The sequence below is a fragment of the Dama dama genome, chromosome 23, assembly GCF_033118175.1.
Source record: "Dama dama isolate Ldn47 chromosome 23, ASM3311817v1, whole genome shotgun sequence".
Classification (NCBI taxonomy): Eukaryota; Metazoa; Chordata; class Mammalia; order Artiodactyla; family Cervidae; genus Dama; species Dama dama.
Genome location: NC_083703.1, coordinates 75,161,329 through 75,173,828, shown reverse-complemented (window position 1 = coordinate 75,173,828; position 12,500 = coordinate 75,161,329). Strand labels below are relative to the sequence as shown.

The 12,500-nt window shown below is 51.0% G+C and overlaps 1 protein-coding gene and 1 non-coding gene across 2 annotated transcripts in view; one reads left to right on the top strand and one right to left on the bottom strand.

Annotated features, from left to right (window-relative positions):
* The window catches only part of SLC13A3 (solute carrier family 13 member 3), a 73,887-nt gene extending 62,020 nt beyond the window's left edge, over positions 1–11,867 (top strand). The window contains exons 10-13 of the mRNA XM_061127408.1: positions 105–217; positions 7,574–7,735; positions 8,831–8,968; positions 10,193–11,867. Of these exons, the coding sequence (XP_060983391.1) occupies positions 105–217; positions 7,574–7,735; positions 8,831–8,968; positions 10,193–10,369 (590 nt within the window). The 3' untranslated portion in view covers positions 10,370–11,867. The remainder of the gene's footprint in view (positions 1–104; positions 218–7,573; positions 7,736–8,830; positions 8,969–10,192) is intronic.
* Positions 5,062–5,134, bottom strand: TRNAR-CCU (transfer RNA arginine (anticodon CCU)). The gene has a single exon. It is a non-coding gene; the product is annotated as a tRNA-Arg (tRNA).
* Positions 11,868–12,500: the final 633 nt, after the last annotated feature.

Below are 12,500 nucleotides of genomic sequence, written 5' to 3'. Positions count from 1 at the left end.
GGCTGAGGGTCCTGAGAGTGTGCTGGGTCCCTTCCCTGCCCGGGGTAGGGGGGTGGGTGGAACTGGGTATCCCCTCCCAGGCTGAGTGTCTTCTCTCTGCCCAGCTCCCAACACAGAGACAGTGCCCCTGCTGACGTGGAAGCGGGCTCAGGACACAGTGCCCTGGAACATCATCCTTCTCCTGGGAGGGGGCTTCGCCATGGCCAAAGGCTGCGAGGTAAGAGGGAAGGCGGCAGGCAGCTCGGGGCGGTGAACGCCCGCCCTGGGGCAGCTGCAAGCGCGGGGCTGAGCCCGACCGGCCGCGCAGACGCCCCACCTCCCACGTGGGGGTGATCACAGCTCCGTGCCCTGCCTGGAGAGGAAAATGGTGCGGTGTGGAACCCCGAGGAGCTGGCAGTGGGCATTATCTAGTACTGCTGGTACTGATATCATGACCCGAGGGTTAGGGTTAGCGCTCGCCCTAGCAGGCTGACCCTGCAAAAGGCACTGTTCAACGCGCTCTACACATATTAGTGTATTTAAACCTGCCAGCAAGCCTATGAGGTAGATGCCACCATTATCCCCATTCTGTAGATCAGGAAACTGAGGCACAGAGAGGTAAAGTAACTTGCCTAAGGCCACACAGCTGTGTCCTCAGGATTACAGGCCAGGTAGTTTGGCTCTAAAGCCCAGGTATTATGAATATTAACTACTTGGTGTTACTATTAATGCGGTTCTAAAGGGCTCTGTGAGCGCAGAGGCAGAGCCAGGACTAGACTGAGGTGAGCGAGGCAGTGACAGAGAAGAATCTTGGGAGAAACACGTTCTCGGCACAGCCAGACCTGCTCAGTGGAGGTGCAGCCTCAGTGTCCAACAGGTGGTAACTAGTAGCTCATGAAATCTCCACACTGACCCTCAGGGCTAGGGAATATTTTTATCCCCATTTTACAGGTAGGAAAACTGAGGCCTGGAGAAATTAAGCAGCTCTCTTAATGTCATGCAGTTGCCCTCTGCTTAGGCGCTGAGGTTTGAACTTCAGTCCATCTGATTTCAGAGTCCAGCCTCTTAACGCTCACTCTTGAGAACTTCCCAAGTGCCAGGCACCTCGGGAAGCACTACGCAAATATTGACTCCGCTAATCTTCAAAGGCAGCGCTGAAGCAGATGTTGTGGTCGTCCTCCTTTCAAAGATGAAACAGAGGCAACTCAAGGCTTGAGTAAGTTGCCGACGTTTGTGCAGCCAGAAGCCAGCAGAGTGGTATTTGAACCCACAACTCATGAAGCTGGGCCCTACCCTACCCCCAGATTTCAAAACACAGCCAGTTAAGGGTCTATAGGAAATTAAGGTAAAAGAAAGCTGAAATTACTTCTCAGCTTGTTTACTTTTTAAAATTCAGGATTTTCAAAATATCATTTATTTATTTTTATTTGGCTGTGCTGGGTCTTTTTTAAGTCATTCAGTCATGTCTGACTCTTTGCGACCCCATGGACTGTAGCCTACCAGGCTCCTCTGTCCATTGGATTTTCCAGGCAAAGGTACTGGAGTGGGTTGCTGTTTCCTTCTCCAGGGGATATTCCTGACCCAGGCATCGAACTTAGGTCTCCCGAATTGCAGGCAGACGCTCTACCATCTGAGCCACCAGTCTTAGCTGTGTCACGAAGGATCTTCCGTGGCAGCACACCAACTCTCTAATTGTGGCACAAGGCCTCCAGAGCTCACAGTGGGCAGAGCTGGGGTTTGAACTTGTCGGATTCCTCTCACTATTGCCTCTTGCTTGGGACATATCAGGGAAGGCTTCCAGGAAGAAGTGGCATGTTGGCCAGGTCTTAGGAGGCCGTGCAGGGCAAAGGTGGAAAGCGTGGGCGGTGGACCCAGGCCTTCTGGGTTGGAGTTGGTCCTCCACCTCTGAGCTGTGTGCCTCCATTTCCTAATCTGTAAAATGGGCACAGTAATGGTGCCCATCACATAGAGCTGTTACAATTACTAAGTGGGTTGGAAAAGTAGAGGTTCTTGCCCTGAGCAACTCAGTGGAAACGGTGCCATTTAACAAGATGGCATGGTCCTCACCTCACCCTGAGTCTGACCCGCACCCCAGAGGTTTCTCTGAGCTCAGAGTGGAGGACAAAGCCCAGCTCACAGTGGGGGCTGGGCTGCAGGACCGCTGAGCATGCTGGAGAGGCCAGTCTGGCTCCCGGCCCAGCCTTGGGCAGCCGGCCGGGGTTTCTGTGCAACAAAGACTGTGTGTGACAGCGGCCCCCGCCCCAGCCCCTGCTCGTTCCATCCCCGCCCCAGGCGGCCTGTCCCAGGAGGGGCCAGAGTGCTCGTGGCATGTCCTATTTCCCAGCCCCTGACCAGTGCCCTTGCCGGGTCAGTGCCGGGCCTCCCGGGGCTTGGAGGCCCTCGGACCAGGCCCACAGTGAGCCTGGATGTGTAGACGCCCACCTGCTGGTTCTGAGGGGCTGGAAGCAGACCCCAGTGCTTGCGCTGAGCTTGAGTAACTTGCTTAAATCTGCTTGATGTTCACACCAGTTTCCTCCTGCTGCAGAACTGTCCGTGACTCCCGCGTGTAGTTAGACTCTAGTCTGAAGCCTTGCCTGGACCTCCAGAGAACGGCCCCCACCCATCACCCCAACATCAGCCCTTATCTCTGTGCCCTTGGGGCTCCTCTCCAGTCCCACTGGCCTGCTCCTCAGCTACACTAAACTCATTTGCACCCCCAGGACCTTTGCATCTGCTTCCTCTCTCTGCCGAATGCTCTTCCCTGAGATCTCTGAATCCTTACCCTCAGATCTCGGCTTCAAGATCACATCCTCAGAGAAGCCCTCTCTGGCACCATGTCTAAGGTAGCCTGCCCCAACACAGCCCGCCTCTCTCTCTTATCACCCTGATTACTTCCTGTAGCTGCATGTACCCCTCGGGTCATGGGCGTCCCCGGTGGCTCGGTGGTAAAGGATCTGGCTGCCAGTGCGGGAGGCGCAGGTTCAACCCTGGGTTGGGAAGACACCACCCCTCCCGAATCCTGGCCCCAGAGAAGGAAATGGCAACCCCCGCCAGTATTCTTGGCTGGGAAATCCCACTGACAGTGGGGCCTGGCAAACTACAGCTCATGGGGGTCACAGAAGAGTCAGACACGACTTAGCAACTAAACAGCAAACAGCTACCCCGCCCCCCAGGAAATTCTGTTCATTTGTTTATTGGTGTCCATGAGGGCAAGGACCATATCTGTCTTCTCCATCGCTCTTCTAGGCATCTAGAAAAGTCCTGGTACCTAACATGCTCTCTCAGTAAGTATTTGTTGGACATGACCTGTAAAATGGGACGTTCTGAGGACTGATGACATGAAGGATGGCAAGTACCTGGAAGGGGGCTGAGGCAGAGGGCTCACCACTTTTATTGTTATTATAGTTTTACTGTCTCATGAATTAAACATTGGTCTAATTCTGGCACCTTTATGTACATCTCGTTTAATCTCTATCCACAACAAACTTATCTACAAATATATTCAGGTGATACAAGTCGGTATTAAATCAGGGTGGAACAGACCCTGTAGGCAAGTAGAAACACGTGTATCCTCCTGAATCCCTCATTTTCTGCTGGAGAGTTATTATTACTGCTGTTCTTATCATTTTATTGAAGAGGCAGCATTATGAAGTAAGAGCCAGATTCAGAGCACAAAATTCCAAACCCATTTCACTTATTTGAGCATATCACAACCTTTGTGCCTCTGTTTCTTCAACCATAAAAAATAGAAAACTGTACTGCTTCATCCCTGCCAGATGGCACAGTGGTAAAGAATCTGCCTGCCAATGTAGGAGATGCAGAAGATACAGGTTTGTTCCCTGGAGGAGGGCATGGCAACCCACTCCAGTATTCTTGCCTGGAGAATCCCATGGACAGAAGAGGCTGGAGGGCTACAGTCCATGGGGTCACAAAGAATTGGAATGACTGGGCACACACTCACCCACATCGCCACTCCTTCATGGACTTGTTCTGAAGATTAATAAGTTAATGTTAGCAAAGAACTGAGGAGAGCTCTCAGCATAGAATAAACACTGTATTAAGTGTTTGTTAAATAAGTAATAGTAAGCCCTGTTTGGTACTTATTATATATAGGAATTGTTTTTACCTGTACTTTGAAGACAGCAAGGAACAGAGACGTTCATTAATTTGCCTGATGCCACACAGCTTGTAACAGTACAGTGGTATGGATGCTCATGTATGCACATGAAGTCTTTTCTTCTTTTCCTTTAATCAAGTTCACTGGCTCTCTCCACTTAAGAATTCTATTTTTTTACTATCAGTCTTTTGTAAAATATTTATTTATCTAATTTGGCTGCACTGGGTTTTAGTTGTGGCATGCAGGACCTTTAGTTGCATCTTAACTGCAGGACCAGCAGGGAAGTCCCTACCTGAGAATTCTTATGTCGAGTTGTGCACACACAGCTGAGCCTACTGTCTTTTATGAGGCCTTTAAAGAGATTTTTCAAGGGTTTTCTATGGAGATTTCAACCTGGACCATTTCACTTCTACCATAACACCCTCCTTTAAGATCTGATCCTTCTATATATCAGTGAGATCAGGAAGAAAGGACCTCATGGAAGTGAGAAAGGAGGAGAAAGAGGGGTCACCGTCCTGCCAGCGCCGCCTTCCCCTCTCATCCTGCATCAGTGGCCTCAGGCACCTCTTGGCATCCCTGGGGGCTGTAAGGAACGGTTTGACAACCGCTACTCAAGGCAGTTTCTTGAGTGTCCCACCACCGCTGGCATCTCGTGACTTGATGCCACTAATGGCCAATGACATGTTGTGGGCACTCACCTGGCACCCCAAGCACTTTTCTAAGTGCTTTAGAGATTAGTTCCTTTTCTCCCAACCATAACCCCCTAAAGTGAAAGTGAAAGTCGCTCTGTCGTGTCCGACTCTTTGCGACCCCATGGACTTCTCCAGGCCAGAATACTGGAGTGGGTAGCCTGTCCCTTCTCCAGGGGATCTTCCCAACCCAGGAATCAAACCCAGGTCTCCCGCATTGCAGGCGGATTCTTTACCAACTGAGCCACAAGGGAAGCCCAAACGTTGGAGAGCAGCTGCCCAACGTGGGTCTCGAACCCACAACACTGGGATTAGGAGTCCCACGCTCTACCAGCTGAACTAGCCGGGCAGTTCTGTAACCCCCGAGGACAAGCACTATTGCATCTCAGTTTACAGATAAGGAACCGAGGCACAGAAAGGTTAAGTTACTTGCGGAGGAAGACGCAGCCGGAATGGATGAAGGTGGGGGGACAAGCCTAATCTGCTTCCAAAGCCCTTTGTCCTCACCCCCTGGGCATGCCCCTCTGCCCTCGCGAGTCCCTGGGAAAACCTGTGGCTGTGTTTCCATGGAAACAGAGCTTCTGATTCCTAAGGGAACAGGAAAGGGCAGGTGAAACCCCCTGAGTCCCCCCGAGAGCAGCTGGGGGGTCTTCTCTCTCGCGAAGCTGCCAGACCTCCCTCCGGCTACGGAATGGAGCCAAGGCCCCGAGTGGCCGGGGGGAGGTTGGCTGGGAGCCTGGCACCCAGAGGCCCGGCTACAGGGAAGCTCTTGGCTCCTCATTCATCTAAGTCATTAATATTCCCTCTCTCCAGCCCTTCTCCATTTAATTACATACACTGCCATCAGTCTCTTTGCCAGAGCCGTGGCCTCTGAGAAAAACTAGTGGCCCCATTTTCCCCCCGCAGAGTTCCTTGCGCCGTAGGAGGGGCCGGGGTCTGGACCCTGCCATGCACTATAATTTCCAGGTTATCAAACAGTGCGGATGTGGAAGAAGAACCTTACTTTTTATAAGGTCTCTTCTAGGGAAAACTATCTTTAAGCATTTATTATTCATTCCTTGAAGGTAACTTTTAAGTCATGGCGTCAAATAAAATAATATATTTGTGTCAAAACAGTATACTGTTCTAGAATCCACTATGAAAGCTTAGTTTCTAAGCTTTGTCAGCAAAGCTGTCTAAATTTGTCAGCAAATTTTCTATTCAACACAAAAGAAATGCATACATGTTCTCTGATAAGCCGAAGTGTGTTAGTACCAAAAGATATTGCACTGATAAAAGGGCTGTGGTAGACATACACTTGGCCAAATGTTAGGGGTCTAACCCAACCCTGGCCTTGATCCGCTCCTAAGCCTACAACTGCTTTATCTTTGTCAAGAAAACGACCTACAGGTGTCGCCCCTGTAGCCTTATTGGTATATTGCCGCGCAGCACCACCAGGGGGCAGCATCGAGCACAAGTTTACACCCGTTTTCCGCTTTGGGGACTTAACGAAGGTGCATTGGATTCTGGGTTATTAAGGATAGGATACATTTGAAGCCTGGAGGGCAGAAGCGGGAGAGTATCATTATTAAATACCCGCAAGTAGAGTAATTCCTGAAGAAGTCAGCAGAGAGAGAGCTTGGAGAGAATTCTGCAGCATTGATGGCAGGTGGAGTCTGGAGTCAGAAAGGGGACAATCAACCTTGTCTTGACTGCCCTGGAGAGCTGTGGTCAGCTCTGGGCACTGCCCTTCATTAAGAGGCGCAGGGACAGTCTGGTGTGTCCACTGGAGAGTACGTGGTGACAGGGCGCTTTGCAGTTAGTATACTGACTCCACGGCCCTGAGTGCAAAATACATCTTAAGTCAGTATTTTGGGGACACTGAGCAAGTCACAAAAACTTCACCAAGTTAGGATTCCTTCTCTGTAACACGGGAAGGAGTGTTTACTTTGCTGAATGGTTAGTGATTCTTATGCTAATGAATAATAATACAAATAATAATGCAGTGTTTGTGTACCATCATTGTAATAATCATCATAAATGTCTTTATTGTTGGTAATCCTATTCATTGTGCTGGCCTTCACTGGTGGCTCGGTGGTAAAGAATGTGCCTGCGATGCAGGAGACATGGGTTCAGTCCCTGAGTTGGGGAGATCCCCTGGAGAAGGAAATGGCAATCCGCTCCAGTTTTCTTGCCTGGAGAATCCCATGGACGGAGGAGCCTGGTGGGCTACAGTCTGGGGTTGCAAAGAGTCAGACATGACTTAGCAGCTGAGCACTCACACATTCATTGTGTTGTATTTGACCTCTAGCTGATGCATGTTTTCTATTATATATGATATATATATCATATATATTATATATTTAATATATACTGATACATAATATAAATTTTAATAATGAATATTTTGTATAAATATGTTAATATTTTTGGAAGTGATAGCTATCATTGGAGGGATGAGAAGATTTAACATGGAAGATCCAGTGCCCCTCTCCCACTCAAGTTAGGGCTACCCGAACCACCCGAACTATCGGGAGAACCGCATGGATTATTTGAAGGACCCAGGGGTGTGGGCCCTGGGCCTGTGGAGTATGGAGTAGAGAGCAGCTCAGGAAGCAGAGAGGCTGATTGAATATGTGACCTTGGGCAGGTGACCTACCCTCTCTGAACCTCAGTCAACCTGTCTGTGAAAGAGTGTAGTTGTCATCGCTGTAGCCAATCCTAACCGCTTCCACCTGGCCCAGGCTCGGGGGTGGCAGCCGGCAGTGGGCTGGGTGTGAGGAGGTGCTCCTGCTTCCTCCCTCCACAGGAGTCGGGGCTGTCGGCGTGGATCGGCGGGCAGCTGCACCCCCTGGAGAACGTGCCCCCGGTGCTGGCCGTGCTGCTCATCACTGTGGTGGTCGCCTTCTTCACTGAGTTCGCCAGCAACACGGCCACGATCATCATCTTTCTGCCTGTCCTGGCAGAGCTGGTGAGGGTCCTGACAGGGTCCTGGGATGGGAGGGCAACATCCCTCCCCAACACAGGCTCACCAGTCTCGTCCTTGATCCTGGGAGCTCCACGGGGGGCCACAATTGTCATCATTCTCATCCAAAATGCATAAAAGTGTCAGAACCATGATTTTTTAAAAATACTGTCTTTTTTTTTTCTCTAAGAAATGCATAAACAGTAAATATTTTCAAAGCACACCAGAGGGCCTCCTTTGGGAAAAGCAACCCGTGGTGACATAAACAGTTTTCTAGGAAAATAGAAATGACCAAATATGGACTAAAAAGAAGTGGAAAATCTGAGTAGACAGATAACCATAGCAGAAATTCTAACGGGAGGCAAAGTTCTAGCTTCCCTTTACAGCCGGGTTTCTCAGCACTATGGACATTTGGGGCTAGAGAATTCTGTTATGTGAAGCTCTCTGCATTGTAGGATGTTTAGCAGCATCCCTGCTCTCTACCTACTTGTTTGGACCATTTGAGAAGGACCAGGCAGAGGGCATGAGATTTTAGAATTGTGATTCTCAATGTGTGGTCCCAGCACATTTTCAAAATTCTCAAAATGTCGACCAGCACGTCAGCATCACCTGGGATCTTGTCAGAAATGCAAATTCTTGCTGCCACCGCTGCCCCCCCCCCCAACAAACCCCACACATACTGACCCAGCAGCTCTGCAAGAGGTGGGGCCACCAGCCCTCCTGGTGACTCTGTTCGAGAGGGAGTGTTCTAGAATAATTTCCCCTGCCCGTCCTCCCTGATAAACCTGCACGTGGCCTTGGAACATTGCTAACCCAGAAACATTCTCTTTTGTCTCCCTCTGTATGGTTCTCTTCTTGTCTGTGTCTCTCCTTCGGCCTGTGTGTCTGTATTTCTGGCTGCATTTCGCTCCGTGTGTCTTTTCATCTTCTCGTTTGTTTCTCTTGTTCTCTGTCACTCCGCGCATCTCTGTCCGTACATCTCTGACTCTTTTCCTGTCTCTCCATCTGTCGCCGTATTCCTCGCTTTCCTCCTGTCTCAACCTCCTATGTGGTTTCTCTGTCTTTCTCTGTTTGGGTCTTGCCCCTGACTGCTGGGCCCAGGCCATCCGTCTGCGGGTGCACCCCCTGTATTTGATGATCCCTGGCACCGTCGGCTGCTCCTACGCCTTCATGCTCCCAGTCTCGACGCCCCCCAACTCAATCGCCTTCGCCTCCGGACACTTGCTGGTCAAAGACATGGTGAGTCCAGGCGTATTCTAGCAGAGGCCCTGAGAGGTGGGTGGACCAGGGGTGCGCAAGGTATCAAGGCAGGACTCCCGCTCTCCCCTGCCCCCCAATTCCTGAATAGGTCATTCTGAGTGGGACCAGAATTGATACTTCTAGCAAGCACTCTGGGATGATTGCTTAGGCGATTTCAGGAAGCGCTGACTCAGTCACTGCTTTCCAAAGCTTGCCTCAGAGACAAGGACCTTCCCCTTTCTCTGGGCACCGCCTGTTTTCTGACTTGTTTGGCCAAGCGCTCTGGGCCCAGCAGCATCCCTAGGGGAGATGGAGCAGCAACCACACCAGGGATGTGGGGGTGCACCTCGGTGCCGGGTCACCTGGACAGGAGATAGAAGCCGAGGACAGTTGCGGGGGGCGCAGAATCCCAGCTTTTAGCAAGGCTCTCCTCCAACCTGAGCCTCTTCCTCGGCCTGCTTCCTACCGCCCTTCCGCCTCCACTGGCTGCCTGGGATGATTGCACCATGGAGTTCAGGGACTGCAGGCCCTAGACTGGTGCGGCAGACAAGAGGGATCTGCTCAGTTGGTTCCCAGCTGATGCAGGGTCTCCAGGCACAGAGACCCCAGCAGGACAAAGGGAGAGAAAATGAGAGTGAGAGGCAGGAAGAGTTGACAGCAGAGAGGCAGCAGGGACCCGGGAGGACAGACATTCATTCATTCGTTGGCTCATTCACTGCACAAGTGTTTGCTGAGCACACTCTTTGTTCCAGGGGCCAGGGTGGTGCAGGGTAGGGGAGACACAGGCCTGCCTCCAAGGAGACAGGAAATGCAAAGCAGGGGGATGTTTAATGATCAAAGCAGGTTGTTTTCAAGTTACGTGATGCTGGGTGAGCCAACTGCTCTGAGCCTCGTTTTCCTCTTCTATAAAATGGGAATGATAATAAGAACAACCCTGGAAGGGTTGCTTTCAGGGTAAATGACATAGCTCTATGACAACCGCATGGCACAGCGTCTGGCAGCTAGAAACCACTCAACAAAAGGGGACATTTTCAGCTCCTTGAGGGTCAGCCTAGGGTGTGTAAAGATGGAAGCCTATTGGGTATCAACCGTCCTGGGTTTGTGTTCCCCCTCCATCTCTCCCCAGCTGTGCCATCTTGGGTGAAAGACTTCCTGACTCTCAGGTTCCCCATCTGTATAATGGGCCTCGAGTAGAACCCTCCCTCACCCTGGGCTCCCTTGCAGGTGCGGACGGGACTCCTGATGAACCTGATGGGCGTCCTGCTGCTCAGCTTGGCCATGAATACTTGGGCACAGACCATCTTCCAGCTGGGCACCTTCCCAGACTGGGCCGACATCCACTTAAGCAACGTCACAGCACTGCCATCCAGCTTGGTTAACGGCACATATCGGACCCTCTGAGCCCCCCTCAGGAACTCTCTTCGGGCTGGGCCCTCCCAGAGCATTTTGCCATCCTCTGCTGCTGGGACCCCACAGGCTGATCAAGCAATTCTTCTCTGTGATCCAGTACACAGCAAGCAAGGGTGACTTCCAGTGGTCCACTTGGGTCCACAGTCTCGTTATCTAGGATACCTTCTTGTCTCCCACACAGTTCAGGGAGCTGCTTCCTCCCAGTTCTGCTGCCTGAGAAACAAGCTCCTTTATCTCTGAGTTGACCTGTGGTTAGGATGCAAGAAAGCCCAGTTTCAGCAACAGTAAGCCAATCCGGAGTGGCGTTTGTCTTGAACAGCTGGGGCAGGAGGCACCACTAGCATCCCTCACTGATGACGCAAGGTTACCATCTGGAGAGAGCATCCTGCCTTTAGGGGTCACCTTCCTTCAAGAGGCCGGGGATGCCGTGTCCCAGTCCAGCTGTTCCAGCTGTTCCCCAGCTGGTGTGTGCTCTGCTTGGTGGGGGTGCTTTCTGTACCAGTTGCTGGAATATCGCCTCTGCTTATACCCAGAAGCCAGGGTTATTTTCAGTCCCTGGAGACAGGGGGAGGGACAGATGACCCCTGAGGACATGGGGACTGCACAGAGCCTCTCTGCTGTTTCTCTGGGCTCCCGCGCACACAAGGGGAGTTCTAGACCTTTCTACCCAAGCTTTTTCGGATTTTCCTGATTAGTCTGAATCAGTGTGGCCACAGTTCCAGGGTCAGGCCAAGTGTGGCCCATGGCTCCTCCAGCCAGGCGCCTCCCACATGGGCCTTCATGGCTGCCGGCTTCTTCTTGTTCCGGGAGCCGCTCTTTGCCTCCCCGCCCCCATCCCAGGTGGTAAGCCTGTGTGATTAGCAAGGGCCACATTTTCCAGGGGAGAGAGAAAAGTCAAAAGAGAAATCAAGGCCTTGTAAAATGTCCAGTGTCTTAGGCAGGGAAACCCCATAATCCTCTTCTACAGACAAGGATAGCATCCCCTGAGCTGGGGGCTGGTGGGGCCTGTGCTGAATGTGCTGTGATGTGCTCCTTCCATGTTTCAAGAGGGAGCATCTCAGCTTTCCCCCCCCCCTGGGAACAGTGCAGTTTGGACACCCGACAGGCGCTCAGGAAGTGTCTGTGCAATCAGCGGCCAGGCATGAGCCCAGAAAGCTCACGGCCCCCGCTTCCTACTCCTCCGGGGGATGTGGTTCCCCAAGCAACTCAGCTGGGGAGCCGCACCCCAGGGACTACACTTGTTCTTGGAACAGTATGTGTGAGTCATGGATGTTTCCCTGGGAGCGGCAGGGAGAAGAGGCTCCCGTTCTTCCTGTTGGGGGGTTCTTCAGGATTTAGTCACAGTTACAGACCACCGGGATTGGAGGGTGCCCTCCCATAGGATGGGGTGGGGGTTGCCCTCCCATAGGAAGGGGTAGGGGAGAAGTTCATTCACAGAGAAACCCAAGGGGCTTATCACCAGATGAATCATGATTTCAAATACTTCTGATCAAAAATGCTGTAAAATAAAGAATGTTAATCAACCCTGGGCCTGGAAATCATTTGCCTTGGTGGCCATAAAAGAGCTGCAAAGCCCCACATTCTGGAACTTGGGGTTTCACAGCAGAACTGATCTCATGTCCTTACTGCTCTCCTTTCTCCACTCCACTCCAACCACACACTCCAGCGCTCCTGCCTCAGGGCCTTTGCACGTGCTGTTTCCATTGCCTAGAACACTTTGCTCCCAAATATATGCCTGTTTCCTCACTTTATTCAGGTCTCTGCTCAAATGTCACCTCCCCAGAGAAGCTTTCTTGACCATCGGGTCTAAATATCACCTCATTACTTTTTATCCCCTTATGCTGCTATAGTTTTCTTAGTATTTAGTCAGGATGGTGTATTATTTATTTTCTTGTTTATTAATTTTCTCACCCTCTAGAATATAAACCTATGAGAATGGAAACTTTCTTTTGTTCAGTGCTGTAAGTCCAGTACTTAGAACAGTTTCTGGCACATAGTAGGTGCTCAGTAAATATTTGATAAATAAATCTATGCTAGAAATTATGACAAAACAATCTCAGTCTTTAATCCAGGGTTATTTGGCTTATTTTTATATTCATTTATTCTTCCATTTATTCATCCA